Source organism: Mustela nigripes, chromosome 13 (assembly GCF_022355385.1).
Source record: "Mustela nigripes isolate SB6536 chromosome 13, MUSNIG.SB6536, whole genome shotgun sequence".
NCBI lineage: Eukaryota > Metazoa > Chordata > Mammalia > Carnivora > Mustelidae > Mustela > Mustela nigripes.
In genome coordinates this window covers 85,885,248-85,905,544 of record NC_081569.1, presented here as the reverse complement: position 1 = coordinate 85,905,544, position 20,297 = coordinate 85,885,248, and the positions used below count along the sequence as shown (strand labels likewise).

The 20,297-nt window shown below is 36.6% G+C and overlaps 1 protein-coding gene across 1 annotated transcript in view; it reads right to left on the bottom strand.

Annotated features, from left to right (window-relative positions):
• The window catches only part of TTC6 (tetratricopeptide repeat domain 6), a 228,500-nt gene that overhangs the window by 113,021 nt on the left and 95,182 nt on the right, over positions 1-20,297 (bottom strand). Inside the window, exons 6-7 of the mRNA XM_059372142.1 lie at positions 13,340-13,473; positions 8,529-8,723 (exon numbers count right to left, since the gene is read on the bottom strand). Coding sequence (XP_059228125.1) covers positions 8,529-8,723; positions 13,340-13,473 — 329 coding nt within the window. The remainder of the gene's footprint in view (positions 1-8,528; positions 8,724-13,339; positions 13,474-20,297) is intronic.

Here is a 20,297-nt window from a genome sequence, read left to right as displayed (position 1 = left end):
AGGAAATGAGGCATAGTGAGGGCAAGTCAGGTCCAGATACCCATGCTGTAAGGAAATATAGACCAGAAGATAGAAAACAATATTCCAAACGTAGTATGACAGACCACAGGTGTAGTGCACTAGAAGTGGCATCAGAAAGTTCTGGCTTGGGACCATGGCATGTTCTAGTGAAGGCGGGGTTGGGGGGCGGTCAACTGGAAATGGGGAAAACAAAGCCAGACAGTATTCAGTGAAAGCTTTCAGCAATTAAGTAATTAATATCAGGAAAGTCTTCCACAGTTAGCAGGGCCCCTGCTCTGGCCTAGTACTCAGAAATAGAATTTCAGCTGTTAAGAAGGAACAAGCAATGTAAGGACCTCCACCCTAATATAAGCAGAAGCCCTGCTTCCAATGTTGGGTCACAATGAATCAACTATAGAACACCAGGGTTAAATAAAATATGCATATCCAACTAGATCTTCTCAGATTCTTTCTGGCTTATATCAAGATTGGTTCTGAAAACAAGATAACAAGTATTCAAAATGAAGCATGAAAAAAAAAATGAGAGGGTCTTCACAAATTCACAAAACAGTGGGATAAAATAGAAACCACATTTAGAATAAGGAAACTCTGGGTGCCTGGGTGGCTCGGTGGGTTAAGCCGCTGCCTTCAGCTCAGGTCGTGATCTCAGGGTCCTGGGATCAAGTCCCGCATCGGGCTCTCTGCTCAGCGGGGAGCCTGCTTCCTCCTCTCTCTCTCTCTGCCTGCCTCTCTGCCTACTTGTGATCTCTCTCTGTCAAGTAAATAAATAAAATCTTAAAAAAAAAAAAAAAAAGAATAGGGGAGCTCTAGTTCTGAATCTTAGCTTTTTTTACCAGCCCTATATACACGAGGTAGTCACCGAATCTCTGAAGTGCATTTTCTTAATTTGGGAAATGGAAAGGCTTTTTCCATTTATATGCAGATGTTGTTAATACTAAATTATATAGGGGTGCCTGGGTGGCTCAGTTGGTTAAGCATCCAATTCTTGATTTCGGCTCAGGTCATGATCTCAAGGTCCTGGGATGGAGCCCCATGTCAGGCTCTGTGCTCAGTGGGAAATCTGCTTGAGGATTCTCTCTCTCTTTCCTTCTGCCTCTTCCACTATTCACTTTTTCTCTTTCTCTCAAATACATAAATCTTTTAAAAAATATTAAATTATATAACAAATCCATCTCGACACATTTCCTATTAAATAATCTTATTTTCATATTCAAATATCACTACAATATTTAGAAGACTCAGATAAAATCTTTGAAATGTCAGCATACTTTATATAGTTCATTTATAAACCATTAAGTAGTAGAGATAATAAGTCAAAATAATTACTCATGTGTCTATATTTCAGTTTTAAAACAAGAATCCTCAAAGGAACATAAACTGCAAAAACAGCATCTTCAATATCATTTTTGTAAAATGTATGTATATATAATATATGTACATGCACAGAAAAAAAAATCCTGGAATAATCTTCACCATATAGAAAAGCCAATGGAAAGGGCCAGCTTCTAGTATAATAGTTAACAATCACAGAAAAAATATGTAGAGGCAAAATTCTCAGAACCTGGTCCATCCAACCCCAAACACCTTTCAGGATTCTGAATGATTGCATTAATTATATAAAACTGCATCTTCTGGTGCACCTACTTAAGATCTAAACATAGTATACTAATGCCTCCCAGATGAGTAATCAAGAAATGCCAGGTAAATCTATCTGATATTAACTTTGGGCAACTAGAAATGATCTGTCTTCATTCAAGGTGAGTACACACAAAAATCAAACATAAATTCTATGAAGACAGTCTGAAGTTTATAAAAAATAAATATACCATCCTAAAGTTATATGAAGAACATTCTTTTGAAAAAAATTTATTGTAGAACTCAAAAAGTACTTTTTTAAGATTTATTATTTGAGAGAGGGAGAGCATGTGAGCAAGGGAGGGGGAGAGAAACAGACACCCCACTGAGGTGGCGGGGGCCTGACTCAGGGCTCAACCCCACCACACAGAGATCACGACCTAAGTCAAAATCAAAAATCACTGCTCAGCCAACTGAGCCACCCAGGCGTGCTCTCTCTCTCTCTTACTCACTATATCTCTTTGTCTCAACTCAGTAGATAAAATCTTTAAATAAATACAAAAATAAATAAAATGGTAGTTAGAAGAAATTTTTAAAATTTATACCACAGAAAATGAAACAATTGATTTGGAACAAAGGTTTGAGACACGAATGTAAGCAAAATAATGATAAATGTAAAGGATAGATAATAAAGGTCCAACATATAGCTAATTGATATACCTGAAGAAAGTCATTAGATAAATAGAATGGAAGTACTACTGAAAATAAAATAGAAAAAGTCCTAAACTGAAGAAGCCTGGAATCATATATTTAAGAATGTAAACAGTACTATCTCTGGATGGTAGTAAATTAAAGCATTTTTGTGTATCAGGAAAATTTAATTAAAAAGCAATCCACTCCCAAACATGTGCTAGTGACATTATTTAAGGCAAAATTTAAAGTCCTAGAAGCATCTAGGAGGAGTGGTGAGGAAATAGATTACTTGCAAATAAAATAAAAACAGGCTGGCTTCAGATTTCTATCTCATAATGGTAGATATTAGATAATGATACAAACAAAAAAAACACATGTACAAATATTGGCTAACATGCTAGATTATAAGAAAGAGCAAGAAAAGAATATAAAGTAAGATGACAAGAATAATATCAAATATATCTAAAATAACAATTATTAAATGAATAAGGGGTGATCCAACCCATTATAAGAAAAATTTTGATTGGCTTAAAAAATTCTAGTCTAAGCAATCTACAAGGGACACAACTAAACAAAGGTTAAAAATCTAAGGGCAAACATATACCATATAAAGCACACAAAAAATACAAATGTATTATTTTTAATGGAATTAGTGTACAATCTATAATGAAAACAAAAAGACCACAGTTAACAGTTTCTTCCTTCCACACACACAAAAATTTGTATACAATCATATATCTGTTTATATATTTAGTTCTACCTCCTATATATTTAGTTCTATCTCCTTTCAGAATATAGAGCACTACCTTATTCTTAATCAAGTTTACAATGCATCCCATCATTGAATGTGTCATAAAAAAAATCTTCCATTGATAAAACACTCAAGTAGTTTCCAGTTTTTAATTACTGTAACAAAAATGAACATCCTCTTGCATGTACCTTAGTAAATGACAGCATCAGCATATAGATGGTATTTACAGCCATGATCACACCTTGGAAGTAGGGGAGAAAAGAGATCCCAGTATATTTGAGTAGTCCAGTGTTTTGAAGTCAAGAGATGAGGAGATATCAGCAAGAAAGACTTGAGAAGACATAGTCAGGAAGACAGAAAGAGAACCATAAAAGAGTACAGTTCCAACAGTCAAGAGATTAAAATGTTTTAAGGCAAAGTTAATGCAACTGCGCAAAATGCTACTAAAAAGTCAAGTTGAGAACTGTGTGTCTTACAGCAAATCTGATGATGTCTTTCTTCCTCAAAAAGACTCTATCAATGCCTTCCCATACACTGTGAATAAGAATTTTTCTCTCAAGGCTCCATATACATGCCCTCACACACACATACAGGGTATCTGTGAAATCTTACATGATCTTATTCATGCCTCCCCTCAGCTCCATTGCACCACTGCTCCTATTCTCCAATGTTAGACTTCTTTCCAGTTCTTACAAGAGCTCCAACTGTCCACAGCAGGGACTCTCAAACTTCAATATGCATTTGGGACGCCTGGGTGGCTCAGTGGGTGAAGCCTCTGCCTTCAGCTCAGGTCATGATCTCGGGGTCCTGGGATCGAGTCCCGCATTGGGCTCTCTGCACAGCAGGGAGCCTGCTTTCCCCCCCCCCCCCCCACTCTGCCTGTCTCTCTGCCTACTTGTGATCTCTCTCTCTCTCTCTCTGTTAAATAAATAAATAAAATTTAAAAAACAAAACAAAGCTTCAATATGCATTCCAATCATCTGCATTTCTAACAAGTTCCCTAGTGATGTTGATTCACTCTTCAGGTTGCAATATAAGTAACATTTCCTCAAACCTCTGGAGATAATCAGGAAATCTTCCAAGTTTCCACAGCACCCTGCATATCTGCATACTAATGGTTACATTTCTGATAAGTAAATTACCACTGTTCCTTTCTGCTAATCTCCACATTCCCTGAGGGCAGGGATTATGTTAGCAGATGTTTCCCTAGTGCCTAACTCTACCCCTGTCACACAGTAGGTACATAAAAAATATTTGCTGATTGATTTAAGTGATTATTCAGATCTGTTTTCCTTGACATGAAAAGATAATTACAACACAGTTTAAGAAATCAGGTTACAAAACATTAGGTACATAGCATTATCCCAGTTCTGTTCTATGCTATTTACTTGCATACAGAAAATTCTGGAATCATATATTTAAGAATGTAAACAATACTATTTCTTGATGGCAATATTTTGAATAATTGAGGGGTTTTGCCTTTTCTTGCATATTTGCTAAAGTGTTGCTTTTATTATTACTTTGTAACAAAATAATAAATGAAACTAAACATTAAATTCTGACAGTTAGCCTTTGGTTTTCCGATTGCTGCAGTTGCCACTGTTTTAATGTTTAGAAGTAACAGTCTGTCCACATTTTTTTCAAAATGTGACTAAGAATTTCTCTTGTAATTTGAAGCCAAGTGGAGTGTTAGGTCTGGGATCTCTAGCCTAAGCACGGCTTACCGCGAGGAAGCTGGCTATAAGGTGAACCTGACTTGAGAAGGTCAGCCAATGTTTGTAAGACAGCATTTTTTGCCAGCTCTCTCTTTATTGGTGGTGGATCAACAAAATACACAAGCAATTTTACATAGAGAAGTCAGTAAAATAGAACGTAAGTCCATAAATAGACTAAGTAACACAGTGGAATTTAAGGTATGAGAAGTTGGCATTTCAAATTAGTGAGGAAAGAGGATTTATTGAATAAATGATAAGCAACTGACTAGTCACTTGGGAAAAAATAATGCTTATCTATCAAATTAATTACAGATGGATCAAGGAAAGCTATGAAATTACTAGAAGAAAATATGATAAAATACATTTAAATTTAAGTGTAGAAAAGCCCTTTCTAAGAACGATACCAAGACCAGGACACATGGAGAATGATTACTATAGTTTTTACTACATAAAAATTAAGTCCTCTGGATAGCATAAAACACCATAAACAAAACTAGAAAAAAGCAAACAACAAATTAAAAGGAAAAGTCTACTATCTAAGAAAAATGGTTAAAATCTTTTATATAAAAGATCACTTAGGAGCACCGGGATGGCTCAGTGGGTTAAGCCTCTGCCTTCGGCTCAGGTCATGATTTCAGGGTCCTGGGATGGAGCCCCACATTGGGCTCGTTGCTCAGTGGAGAGCCTGCTTCCCCCTCTCTCTCTCTGCCTGCCTCTCTGCCTACTTGTGATCTCTGTCTGTCAAATAAATAAAATATTTTTAAACAAGATCATTTATAAATCAATAAGGAAGAAATGAATGATGACACAAGAGAACATGAATTGATAATTCTCAAAAGGAGAAAAATAGCCAAAGACATCTAAAAATGTGCTCACCCTCACTAGAAATCAATAAAAATATAATAATAAAAAGATATGTTTCCTCATCAGATTAGGAAAAAATCAAGAAGATTGACAATTTGTTGTCTGATAAGAGTGAAAGGAAATGAAGAGCATCATAAATTATTGAAAGCAGTGTAAGTCCATATAATTTTTCTGGAGAGAAGTCTGGTAATATGCATCAAAAACTTCAGAGCAAAAGCTTAATAAATTATTCCACATTTGAGGTGTTCTTACACTTCAGCTTGGTTAAATTAGTGAATAATATGAAAATATTTAAATGTTCACACATAATCTTGGGTGAAAAATCCATCTATAGAATGCATACATGGGTTAAACACCTACACATCCAAGAGATGTCAGAAGAATACCAAAATGTGAGCTTAATCTAAGTGTTTAAACACTTTTAATGATTTACCTTATTTTAAAACCCCAAATCTCAAATTCCATGCTAATGCTAAACAACTATAAACTTCTCCTTAGAATACAAAGAATTTAAAAGCAAAATTATAATCAATATGAAACATTTTTATGGTTCTCATCAAAATTGCTATCTAGCAGGTTAAATGTAAGTTTGAACAATATATTGTTATTGTTATTTTAAATAAACTTAAGTATGTACCAATGATAGTCCAAAATATCCTTGGTGTTTGCTACAAATAACAATTACTATATGCAGAATTAGGAGAGCATTAAAATATACAAGCACAAACATTGTAACTGTTCATCTTACAGAAAAAACAAAAACCACCAAATGAAAGGGTATTCATTTTGTGTTTACAATTACCTTTCTTGAGAACACTTATTAGTGCAGAAAAAAAATCATACATTTCTCTGAACTTGTAGGCTCAGCAGACAGATATATTTTGAAAAGGTTAAGCTATGTTTAGCAAGGTAATCCTCAAGAGATGGATGCCAGAGAATTAAATATTCAGTACTTAAATTAACTTCTTATTTGGTACTTAGGAACAAATTGCCAAGAATTATCATCATCAAATAGAACATTTATTGACTCTCTTGGAAAAAGAATGATCTACTTGAAGAAAAAGAATTTTAGAATTGGAAGGAAACCAGTATTTTTAACACTTTGCATGACTAACAGAAGCTATAACTCTTCAGAATGTTGCTTAGCTTACAGTGCTAATGGAAATTACTCAAAATGGTAGTTTCATGATTACTAGATTATGTTTATATCTTTATTTTCCACTCTCAGCTTTAGCTTTTAAAAGATATTCCTAAAATGTCATATGGAACTGTTACTTTCTACCAGATAAGCAGGAAGTTTTGAAATTTCCAAAATTCTTCACATACAATTTATTTCAAAAATTTCAGAACACTCACCTTATAAATCAAAACTAAGAGACTTAGGTGTATAAGATTATGAATAGCAAATAAATCCTTGAAAAATATTTTTGCCTGAACAGAAAATAAACATGAGAATGACCCTCTTTTAGGAATTCAAATTGAATTTCATTGTGGTTACTAAATGCAGGGAAATTGGATGATTTCAAATCCTGAAAGAATGCAGTCAAGTGTTACAGTTTTTACTAAAAGTAAAGTTTGAGAAAATGAGCTCAGCATATACCATAAAAAGAATGGGCAAGTTACTTATAATTCTGTGACAGTTCATATAATTAAAAGTGGTCTTTTAAAATACTGTCATATTTTAATGAAATACTTGAAACGTAATACTTAAAATGTTTCTATTTAAATCTAACTAAATATTCAATATTCTCAATATTTTCAAATGTGTCATAGATAATGTTTCAGGATTCCTATCAGCTCTTCTGAAAGACAGGAGACTTATGAATATACATTCTCAATGAGCAGGTGATTTCACCCCCAAAGGGCTGAAAGTTGGTACCTGAGGAGGAGGGTGATGAGAGCTTACTCTTTATGTATATGGCATATATATGAACACACACACATATATGTATATGTATACATACACTTATGTATATGTATATATGTATGTGTAAATAGATACAGCACCATAAAGAGATACAACGTATATCCAGGATATTAAAATTTAATGGGGAAGGGCAATTAGGAGGAAAAGCCTTTTAAAAGCCTTCCTTAAAGGGGTGACGGTGAAAAGAAGTTTGAGGAAACACTGTGTCAGACACATCTGAATTTTTATCACTATCCAAGGTGAGAACTTGGGCAAGCAACCCAATATTATGGAGCCTAAGCGTCTTCAAGACTAAAATGGAAATTATGACTTCTTGTAGTTGAGGATTTAAAAAGAAAAGATGCAAAGCACACTACACAGTGCTAGGATTATAGTTTCTGCTAAATAAATGGGGCCTCCATTCCCTTTTCTCCTCTCTTTTGAGGATGCTATAAATTACAGACTCTCCAGTAAAGAATGCTCAGATGCCAAAGAGGAATGAGACATGAAGAGAAATGGAAGAAACCAGAGGCATGTATAAAATGAATTTTATAAAATGAATTTTATACATGATCCCTGGACTCAGTATGCCCAAAGGAGGTGTGAAATCTACAAGACTGACTTGGAATCTCAAATCTGTGATTTTAATTGTATAAATACGCCTAACAATGTGGCTTGATTTTTATGAACCTCAATTTTCACATCTCTACTCCACAGAATTATTACAAAGAACAAATACGCTAATGTATGTGACACTCTTTGGTGACACTAGACACCACTAAACTAAAGTTACCAAATAAGCCATGGTTCATGCTGTTAAAAGCAGGAAATGAAGATGTTGTCCTAGACTGTGTATGTACTGGGAAGGAATGGAAAAGGACAAAAACTGCTCCTCTCTAGTGTCTAAAAACAGAATTGAGTCTTCAAAATCTCAACCTCAAAGACAGGATTTCTTTGACAGTTTAAATCTGGTTTAAAAGAAAATTACCAGAGGAACTCTTACCTGTCTCTTCGCTCTTCATCTGTTAAGTGATTATCTAAGAAAGAGGTTCCTAATATCGTAAGCAAAGTATTGTGACCTTTCTTGTCAGCTGTATGGTACACTCGAGAAGCCAAGTGCAAGTTAACAGGCAGCTCCTGGGCTGGGACAGTGGTGCACAGATCATGAAGGGTTGGAAAGTGGTAGTCTTGCAGAATTCTGCAACGAAGAAAAGAAAGTGGACTTCTTTGATCATTTGCGGTCTTTTCAATATAAAATACGTTGATGTTAACAATTTAGGCTCTAAAGAGGGTGTCTAATTGTATAAGATTTAAAACTATAATACTGGTTTATAACAAATTTAATACCACCATTGACCAGATCTTCAAAGTTATATATCCAGCTTTCTGCTGAAGATCTCAATCTATGTGACCTACAGATAGCTCAGAAACAATAGGTCAAAAAGCAAACTCATTGTTACCTCACCCCAAACCTCTTCTGCTGATTTCTGTAACTCAGTTGGGGATACCATATCCAACCATCATGCATTATGTCTTTGCCACTCTGCTCAAATGTTAATGTCCCTGAAGAAATAGAACAATGTAGCATATTATCCATTAACTAACATCAATGGAACCCAGGTCTCTAAAGTTTACACAGCATCTTCCTTCCCACTCTGCTAGAACTTGCCTCTCTCCTGCCTTTCCAAAGTAGACAAGACATGAAAATCTTTCTTAATTCCCATTGTCACTCACCATCCAATCAACAAATATGTGTAGAACACCTACCATGTACTACTACTACTGATCTGTACTAGGCTATTTTATACATTCTCATTAACTCCCACAAGGAACTTATTATATGGGAGATACTATTATCATTTTAGAGCAGGCTTATTTTGGAGAGGTCAATAAAATTGGTAACTACTAGGATCTACATACAATGCTGCTGGCTATAATCCAATTTTTTTTTTCGTAGTACTGCCTGTTAATGACCCCTGAGGTGGAAGTGGACCCTATCCAGTATGATTCCATCTCCGCCTCCCTACTATAACTACACCAGTAGGTTAAGCATCTGCCTTCGGCTCAGGTCATGATCCCAGGGTCCTGGGATCAAGCACCGCATCGGGTTCCCTGCTCAATGGGGAGCCTGCTTCTCCCTCTCCCTCTGACCACCAACATCCCTGCTTGTGTGCTGCTATCTCTTTTAAAATGTTTTTAAAAATAAATAAAGTTATACTCTTACATTAATCACATGATGCCCTTTTCACCAAACCAAATCAACTGAACTTTAGATCATGTTCTCTAGGACCTCGAAGACACAGCGGACAATATCGATGACCTTCCTGAAAGTGCAAGCTTTTTTAAACCTGTGCTGTCCCAGCTCTCCATCTCTCTCTCAAATTCATCATGATTTGATTTAGTCACTGTTTTCTTTCTCCATCTTCCAAACGGAGGATGACTTCCAAAGTTGAACTCCCCTTTGTATGTTGGAAAAGTAAGCGTCAGTGTTTCTATTTACTCTTGTGCTGAGACCTCCCGAATTTCATCTCCAGTATCACTATCTCACCTAGATTCCTGGCCTCTAAGATATGAAACACTGAGCCATCTTTGACTCCTCTTTCTTTCACTTGCACATCCTATGAAAAATTGGGGCTTTCTGCAGCTCGGAGCTGCTCCTTCTCCCCCCTCACTTCCAAAACACTCCAGTACAGGTCCTCATCACTCCAGCCTGAGAGCTGGACTGAGCACCACAGCCTTGGTCTCTTCCTCTCTTCTATTCTTCCTGCAAAATTCTATCACACTGTCTGTAAATACTCCTTTGCCCAGCACCACAGTTTTCTGTCTCTTGCTGCATTCATCTACCTTCCTCTCTCTAAGTTTCAAGGCTCTTAAAGTCTGACTGCACTTCTAACACAGGGGTCAGAGTCAGGCTGACTCTGTTCAAATCCTGTTTCAAAAGCAAGTCAATTCATTTATTTATCCCAGGGAAAATTGGAAATGACAACATTAGCACCTCCTGGATAAAGCTACTTGAAGAAAGAAAGGAGATGAGAACAAACTGGTGTTTGCCAGAGGGGAGGCAGTGGAGGAATGGGCAAAGTGGGGAAGAGGAGTGGTAGATACAAGTTTCCAACTCAGGAAGGAATAAGTCATGGGCATGAAGGGCACAGGAGAGGGGATATAGTCAGTAGTATTGTGATAGCATCGTATGGTGCCAGGCGTTAGCTACACTTGCGGGGAGCCTAGCATAACAGAATTGTTGAATCATTAGGTTGTACACCTGAAATTAATGTAACATTGCATGTCAACTCTACCGCAATACAAAGAAAAGAAAGGATTGAATGCATTTAAAATAGTTTCACTCACAAGGCAAATATAAGCTATTATTATCTGTCTCCAGGACAATTCATGGGGACAGAAACACCCGTCAGTTCCTTCAGTTACAAATCAAGTGCGCCTATCGTTTTGTCCATGTTTAAATATCGTTCAAACAATGCCTGAAGACAAACTTCTCTGCAAAATTTACTGTTCTTTTTTCTTTTTGACAAATACCTCTTTTCATACATTGCCTTCTTGTGCCACCCCTTCTGACCCTTTATCTAATGGATTAATGCTGAGCTGTCTACCTACTGCTCCATGTAGTCTAGATAGGAGCAAACTATAAAGAATTTAGACTTTAGAGGTGGCTGGGCCTGGATCAGAATCTTAGTTCTAACACTTGTAAGCTATGTCACTAGGTTCTCTGAAGGTCTTCCGTAAGATGAAAATAAAATCTCTAACTATTAAAAGAAATCCCTAACTACTGTATTTGTATAATTGATGATAATAAACAGTTCCTGGCCTGTGGGAGTTTCAAGAAATGCCTGTTTTATTTTTTTTGCTATTGTTATTAATTTGTATTGGACAGCACTTAACCCATCACTAGGCACAATATGAACATTACTGAATCACTAATAGAGAGCAGTTTATATCATTTCCAAAACACCATAGGACTCAACAAGAACAGGGCATAAAATCTGTACATGTTTGAGTAGGTTTCTTTGCCTGAGACAAAGAAACCTAACTAGAGGAGAGAAAATGGGTGTCCAGGAAGCCAGGGATCCAAAGAGAGAACTTGGGACAGGGGAAAAGAAAAAAAAAAAGAGGAGAAAAAAAGGTGAGCTCTTGAAGTCAAGCTCATCTACATCATCATTCTGTCTAGAACAGGTCCTGGCTAGTGGAATGTACTTGAGATTACATTACGAATTTCTTTTCCTTGAAAAAGTGCTACAACCAATCTGAATTCCTATGCTCCCATTATATTCTAATAACAGATTTGCAAGTGAATCTCCCTAGGTCATTGAGCTAACTAACATTATGTTTCCAAGAAATGGCTGAATTTCCAAGAAAATGATTTAATTTGGGGGCTAGTCACTGGTGAGAAAAGTTAGGTTAAAAAAAAAAAAAGTGTTTAAAGAAAAAGGAGTAGTGAATAAAAGATTTTCAGAAACATTTTTCTAAAATTGTCTTTCATTATGCAAATTTCTTAACTATCAGCTTTTCATTCCTCACCATCTTATTCTTAATTCCCTCTAATGGAAACTTCTCATTTCAATTTTAATGAATTAACACAGTACTAAATATATCAAAAAGATCTACAAATATTTTTGGCATGCTCGAGAAAGGCTGTATGTTTTTATAGCACACTCTCCTTAAACAGGACTATTTGTCATTCTTTGAAACACTAAGACATAAAAAAGAAAAGACTCTGACTCTGTGTGTGGCCATACTACTTTGCTTAATGCACTAAATGCAAGGTTTTTTAGGGAAAAAAAATCACGAAGTTTCTGCTTCATTGATAATCTGACAGTAACTATTTATTGAAGGTAAAATACTTGTTGTCTGCTGTCACTATTTGTTTTAATACATAATCTTGCTAACTAAATGAGCTTAAAGCAATGCAGATAAGCAAAGGCATGTACAGGGTCACTTAAATGCCAATTCGACTCTTTCATAAACTTTGGAATTCTTTTCCCATGAGTCTATTCTCGGCTACTAAATTGTGAGTAATATCCATTTACAAAGTCTAGGCTGGCCATAAAAAGGTTGTCTTCCATGTCCAGCACACCTTTCAGTGCCCTAAGCAACAACAAAAGCTAATAATTAAAGCTTCTTTAAGCCCCAATAAAGAGTCAAATGAAGAAGAATCTAGAATAAACCAACTCATAAAAGCCTAGTGGTAAAATAAGGAGAAAACCAGTTTCAACAAGGTGATTGGCAAAAGAGAAACCCATAAATCTAAATTGCATTTACACATATTATTCAAAATTGTGGTACCCTAGCATAATAAGACCCTCCATTAAAACTCAGGGGAGGGAGGATAAAACATGAAAGTAGAGAAAAATAAGGTCATCTAAATTACTAAGTTGATTGGCCTATGAATATTTTGTGTTGGGTTGAATTTTATTTTATTTCATCATAACGAAATAAACCAACATACTTAGCAGTTAATCCAAATTAGTCATTTTTGTGACCAAAAATATCAGATCTAACAGGTTAACATTTAATTTTCCTTAGTCTCACAAAGAGCTATTTCTATTCAATTATATCATTGTTAAATCATTAAACTAAGTACATTGGCCAAAACAGTTATGGAAAGAAGTGTGAAGTAGAGCACATATATCCCAACCATAATATCTGACACCAGTTCTTCCTGTGAGAAAGTTTAACTTAGATCTCATATATATGAATTTCTAAAACATTAAATTTTCCTTTAAAAATTCATTTTCAGGTATCAATGCTATTAAATAACTTCTCTTCAAGCAGTAAAATTTGTAAACTTAAGGAAGTTACTTTTTTTTCGGTAGTTTTTGATCCCACGAGGGTTTTGAACACCTTCCTTGTCTCTGTTCTGGAATTCCTAATTTACTTTTTTGTGTTCGCTTAACTTCTTTTCCTCTAATTTGCAAAAATTCTGGTGACTTCACCTTCAAGAAAATATAAAGGAGGCTATTAAGGAAAGTTGTAACATGAGAATTAGATCTTTCTCTCATATTTAATGGTCTTATATTTAAATTCCTAATTTCTATGTGTATTTTATAACATAAGATAAATCCTAAAGGTAAATCGATATTTTCCTCTAAATCCTTTTCTAAATTTTTAAATATACACCTTCATAGCAATAAAAATATTAGTATCATATTTATCTATAATATTTTATTTATTGCCTGGGGCGCCTGCATGGCTCATTCAGTTAAGTTTCTGCCTTAGGCTCAGGTCATGATCTCAGGATCCTAGGATCGAGTCACACATCTGGCTTTCTGCTCAGTGGGTCGTCTGCTTCTCCCTCTCCCTCTGCCGCCTCTACCCCACCCCCACAAACACTCTCTCTCTCTCAAATAAATAAAATCTTTTAAAAACATATTTTATTTATTGCCTTAATACTATTAGAAGAAATACAAGATTTTCCCCTCCATGGCCTACTCTTCTTGATTGCTTTTTTTTTTCCTAAGATTTTTTTTAAGTAATCTCTACACCCAACATGAGGCTCAAACATAAAACCTTTAGATCAAGAGTCACACACTCCACCAACTGAGCCAGCCAGGCTCCCTTCAATGGTATTTTTAATAGAATTTTCCCTTAGTCTCTTAAAAGTTTGGCATGACTGGTTGCAAGCAGAAGCCAAAATGAACTTTAATGCTTTATATAACTGTTTTGAGCAAAGTTTACCAATTTGTACTTCTTACAGTTGTACTGTTATTCTATTTCTACTGCTTGGGGAAAATCAAACGCATTTCTGTCTCTTAAATAATTGTCTTTTAATCATTACAGGTATTAAGAGTATCATTTTCCTAGATTTCCTAGAAAATTTGCAGAATTCATGGTATGAGGTCATCAAAATATATTTTCTCTGTGGGATGTTCTGGGTTTTTGTTTTGGTTTGGTTTGGTTTTTGGTTTTTTTTTTTTTAAGACTAGATTTAAGGAAGAAAGCAGGGAGGCTTTCCTTGGGAAATGCAGAGATATGGTTGAAAAATTGAAGAAGGCCAGATAAAGGGAGGTTTTTATAAATTAGGTAGAGGGTTTAGGCTCCCAGCAGTAGAAAGGAGAGAGCTATTGTGATTTCTTAGGTGAAGAAGTGATGATGAGTAAGGAAAGCTCAGAGTACAGACCATTCTATCTCACCACCCCATTAACGTTTGAATTTCCCTTACAGTTTCTCCACCAAATGGTCATCCATCCTGGCTTGAACATGGTGGGGAATGGAGGACTTCGATATATCCAAAGGCAGCCACTTTCTCTCTGAAAGTCCTCCAGTTGTTTGTTTGTTATAGAGCCTAACAACTTTCATCCACCAGTCTCAATTCAAACCTCAGGATCATACAGGTACAGTCTAGCTTCTTCCATCTGACTGGCAATCAAATATTTGAATACAGCTGACTCTCCTGGGCCTACTTTTCCCCCAAATAAACCATGCAGTCCCTTCAACTCTACCCTATATGAAGTGTTTCTGAAGTACTGTGCTTTGTCATCTTGAATGCTCTCTTCCAAATGGTCTCCATTTTGTCTTTTTTGCTCCTGGGATTGTAAACCCAGATCTGAACACGACATGTGAGGTGTGATGGGATCTGATCAGCCAGGAGAAAGATGATCGTCTTTTATAGTATTCATCAATCAGCGCAAACTATGATAATTACACTTGTCTTCCCCTCACAAAACAAAATCATGGCCTAAATAAAACTCTGAAGTCTTTCACATTTGCTCTGAGTCATGTCATCCCATATCTATGCAATTAGCTTCTGGACCCAAGGGCAGAACCATAGACATATTTATTCCAATTAAGTTTCATCTGAGGTTTGACAACCAACCTTATCAATGACATTTGGATGTTATCTACCAATACAATTCTCATATTCTCATTCAAATTATTAGGAAATATGCTACAATGGACACAGCCCTCTCACAGTCCACCAGGGACTGGTGCATCATTTGCATCATTTGCAGAACTAATTACAAATCTGTCTAGCAGTTCACCTGATTGCAGTCTAGTCTACGAAACCATCATTGGGAGGCTTGTATAAATGGATTGCTGAAATCCAAAAGCTAATAACAATAACTAATGTTTAATGAGCTTTCTTGTAGGCCAAGCTCTTCACCATGATAGCCTTTCATTGAACTCCATGCCTGATACTTTTCTGACACTCAGTCCAGTAAGTCTAAAAAAGAAATAAGGTTGGTCTTCTGTGGTTTGTCCTTAAGAAACCCATGCTGGCTCCAAGCGAGACTGCTTCCTCTTATAAGCTGTATATAAGGGGTTCTTCTAAAGTTCTCACAGCTCTTTTAATGAGTCATTTTATCATTCCAGAATTCTGTTATCTGATCAATGCATACATTACAGAAACCATAACCCTTATCCTTAAAAAGATCAATCTCAGATTTGCAGTTGCCGGACCCCAGGCTTTGAGCTCCCCTCCCACTATAGCCTGTCCTCAAACCTCTGCGGACAGGGGCACAACAGGCTTCAACCCATCTGTCTGAGCTGACAGGCTCAGGAACTTAAGTTACTCTTAAAATCTTTTACCAATCTTGGGCTTCAAGTTTCTTTTATCACTTCTTTTCCCCTTCTTTCTAAACTAAAGATTATTCTCCTTGTCAGGTTTATGAGAAGCAAAGTACAAGTTTACCAGCTTCCTTTTCTCTTTGTCATATTTCTGTTTACTTAAAACCTCAACCTTTTTTCAAAATTAAATTAAGGCAGCTTTGTCATATGTTGTCTTCACACCATTCATCCATAATGATGGGGTTATCCTTCCTTTTTTCTCTCTTTGCTCTTAAACTAATTTGAAAAAAAAAATAATTTTTTATTCTTAGCATGATTCACAGTTCTCAACCCATTCTGGATCTTAGGCATTTTGATATAATTATTATAGCCACTTGAAACTTTCATGTTTATCTGTAAATGTCTATTTCTTCTTTCATCTTTATGTATCTTTAAAACTCTGAATGCAGTAGATCATTTATAACTGTTTTTGTGAGAATTTTTTTTAAGATTTTGTTTATTTACTTGACAGAGAGAGAGAAAGAGAGAGCAGGAGGAGAGGCAAGCAGAGGGAGAAGGAGAAAGAGAAGCAGATTTCCCACTGAGTAGGGAGCCCAATGATCCTGGGACTCCAAGATCATGACCTGAGCCAAAGGCAGTTGCTTAACCAACTGAGCAACCCAGGCATCCTATTTTTCTGAGAATCTGAGGAGATTTAGGGCATCCTGCATCTCTTAAACTTCCTTCCATTTAGAATCCCAAGACATGTAATATCTATATTTTTACGGACTTTTACCCGTTTCCCTCCTAAAATGTTCAACAATCCTCTTGCAGGCCCTAGTGTCAGTCATTTCTTCACGGACACCATTACCTCATTTCTCTTTTTTATTTAATTTATCTAAGTCATGTTGCTCATGACTAAGGAGAGAGTCCTAACAATTTTTATTATACTAATGAGCTTCTTAGAATAGAAATGGTCAGGGACGCCTGGGTGGCTCAGTTGGTTAAGCAGCTGCCTTCGGCTCGGGTCATGATCCCAGCGTCCTGGGATCGAGTCCCACATCGGGCTCCTTGCTCGGCAGGGAGCCTGCTTCTCCCTCTGCCTCTGCCTGCCTCTTTGTCTGCCTGTGCTCGCTCGTTCTCTCTCCCTCTGTCTCTGGCAAATAAATAAAATCTTAAAAAAAAAAAAAAAAAAAAAGAATAGAAATGGTCATAAAAACTAATCAAATTATCTGCTTTTCTGCTGAATGAGACCTTCTGGCATATATCTGAGCAGTGGAAGTCCTGCACTACTCCTTTAACACACCTCTGTGCTAGTTCCATTTGCTTGTCCCCCCAGTCGGGTTGGCTTGCTGGAGTATATTATTCCTCATTCTTGTACCAGAGATGCTAGAGACTAATTTTATGCCTTCAGATATCCAAAGTAAAGTTCATGGTTTATAACTGATCTCGACATGTCAACGCAAATAAATACAAGATACTTGGTGGGACAAGTCACAGGACTACTGCCTTTCTATGGCATTACTAACATGTCTCACACTATGCCAAAAAAATACACCATCAAGTCTTTGATGGTTTTCTCTTCTTGCCCTCTTGAAACATTTCTGGTTCTGGTTTAGAGCTCTCTTAATCCATTCTCCCAAGTCTTTCTTGTCCAACCATTCCTTCTAGTATCATGAGGACCACTCTATCCTGAGTCATTATTGTAATGGAGAATTTCCATTTGAACTTAGCCAGACATCTGTTAATTATTGTTATGAAAGAGCACTGTTGCAAAGAGGTAAAGAGTAAAGGGTCCAGAATTAGACCATCTCAGTTCAAGTCTTGCTTTTAAAACCTAACTAGATATTTGTACTTGGACAAGTTCTTTATGTTCTTTTTTTTTTAACTTTTTTTTATTTAAAAAAAATTTTATAAACATATAATGTATTTTTATCCCCAAGGGTACAGGTCTGTGAATCGCCAGGTTTACACACTTCACAGCACTCACCATAGCACATTCCCTCCCCAATGTCCATAACCCCACCCCTCTTTTCTGACCCCCCTCCCCCCAGCAACCCTCAGTTTGTTTTGTGAGATTAAGAGTCACTTATGGTTTGTCTCCCTCCTGATCCCATCTTGTTTCATTTATTCTTCTCCTACCCCCAAACCCCCCAAATTGCATGTCCACTTCCTCATATCAGGGAGATCATATGATAGTTGTCTTTCTCAGATTGACTTATTTCACTAAGCATGATACCCTCTAGTTCCATCCATGTCGTCGCAAATGGCAAGATTTCATTACTTTTGATGGCTGCATAGTATATACATAGTATATACAATTCCATTGTATATATATACCACCTCTTCTTTATCCATTCATCTGTTGATAGACATCTAGGTTCTTTCCATAATTTGGCTATTGTGGACATTGCTGCTATAAACATTCGGGTGCACATGCCCCTTCGGATCACTACATTTATATCTTTAGGGTAAATACCCAGTAGCGCAATTGCTGGTTCATAGGGTAGTTCTATTTTCAACTTTTTGAGGAACCTCCATGCTGCTTTCCAGAGTGGTTGCACCAGCTTCCATTCCCACCAACAGTGTTGGAGGGTTCCCTTTCTCTGCATCCTCACCAGCATCTGTCATTTCCTGACTTGTTAATTTTAACCATACTGACTGGTGTGAGCTGGTATCTCATTGTGGTTTTGATTTGTATTTCCCTGATGCCGAGTGATGTGGAGCACTTTTTCATGTGTCTGTTGCCTATCTGGATGTCTTTTTTGCAAAAATGTCTGTTCACGTCTTCTACCCATTTCTTGATTGGATTATTTGTTCTTTGGGTGTTGTGTTTGCTAAGCTCTTTATAGATTTTGGACACTAGCCCTTTATCTGATACGTCATTTGCAAATATCTTCTCCCATTCTGTCAGTTGTCTTTTGGTTTTATTAACTGTTTCCTTTGCTGCACAAAAGCTTTAGATCTTGATGAAATCCCAATAGTTCGTTTTTGCCCTTGCTTCCCTTGCCCTTAGCGATGTATGTAGGAAGAAGTTGCTGCAGCTGAGGTCAAAGAGGTTGCTGCCTGTGTTCTCCTCAAGGATTTCAATGGATTCCTTTCTCACATTGAGGTCCTTCATCCATTTTGAGTCTATTTTCATGTGTGGTGTAAGGAAATGGTCCAATTTCATTTTTGTGCATGTGGCCGTCCAATTTTCCCAACACCACTTATTGAAGAGGCTGTCTTTTTTCCACTGGACATTCTTTCCTGCTTTGTCAAAGATTAGTTGACCATAGAGTTGAGGGTCTATTTCTGGGCTCTCTATTCTGTTCCATTGATCTGTGTGTCTGTTTTTGTGCCACTACATGCTGTCTTGATGATGACAGTTTTGTAATAGAGCTTGAAGTCCAGAATTGTGATGCTAACAACTTTGGCTTTCTTTTTCAATATTCCTTTGGCTATTCAAGGTCTTTTCTGGTTCCATATAAATTTTAGGATTATTTGTTCCATTTCTTTGAAAAAAAAATGGGTGGGATTTTGATAGGGATTGCATTAAATGTGTAAATAGCTTTAGGTAGCATAGACATTTTCACAATATTTGTTCTTCCCATCCAGGAGCATGGAACATTTTTCCATTTCTTTGTGTCTTCCTCAATCTCTTTCATGAGCACTTTATAGTTTTCTGAGTACAGATTCTTTGCCTCTTTGGTTAAGTTTATTCCTAGGCATCTTATGGCTTTGGGTGCAATTATAGATGGGATTGAGTCCTTAATTTCTCTTTCTTCTGTCTTGTTGGTGTAGAGAAATGCAACTGATTTCTGTGCATTCACTTTATATCCTGACACTTTACTGAATTCCTGTACAAGTTCTAGCAGTTTTGGAGTGGAGCCTTTTGGGTTTTCCACATATAGTATCATATCATCTGCAAATAGTGATAGTTTGACTTCTTCTTTGCCGATTTGGATGCCTTTAATTTCTTTTTGTTGTCTGATTGCTGAGGCTAGGACTTCTAGTACTGTGTTGAATAGCAGTGGTGATAACGGACATCCCTGCCGTGTTCCTGACCTTAGCGGAAAAGCTTTCAGTTTTTCTCCATTGAGAATGATATTTGCAGTGGGTTTTTCATAGATGGCTTGGATAATATTGATGTATGTGCCCCCTATCCCTACACTTTGAAGAGTTTTGATCAAGAAGGGATGTTGTACTTTGTCAAATGCTTTTTCAGCATCTATTGAGCGTATCATATGGTTCTTGTTCTTTCTTTTATTAATGTATTGTATCACACTGATTG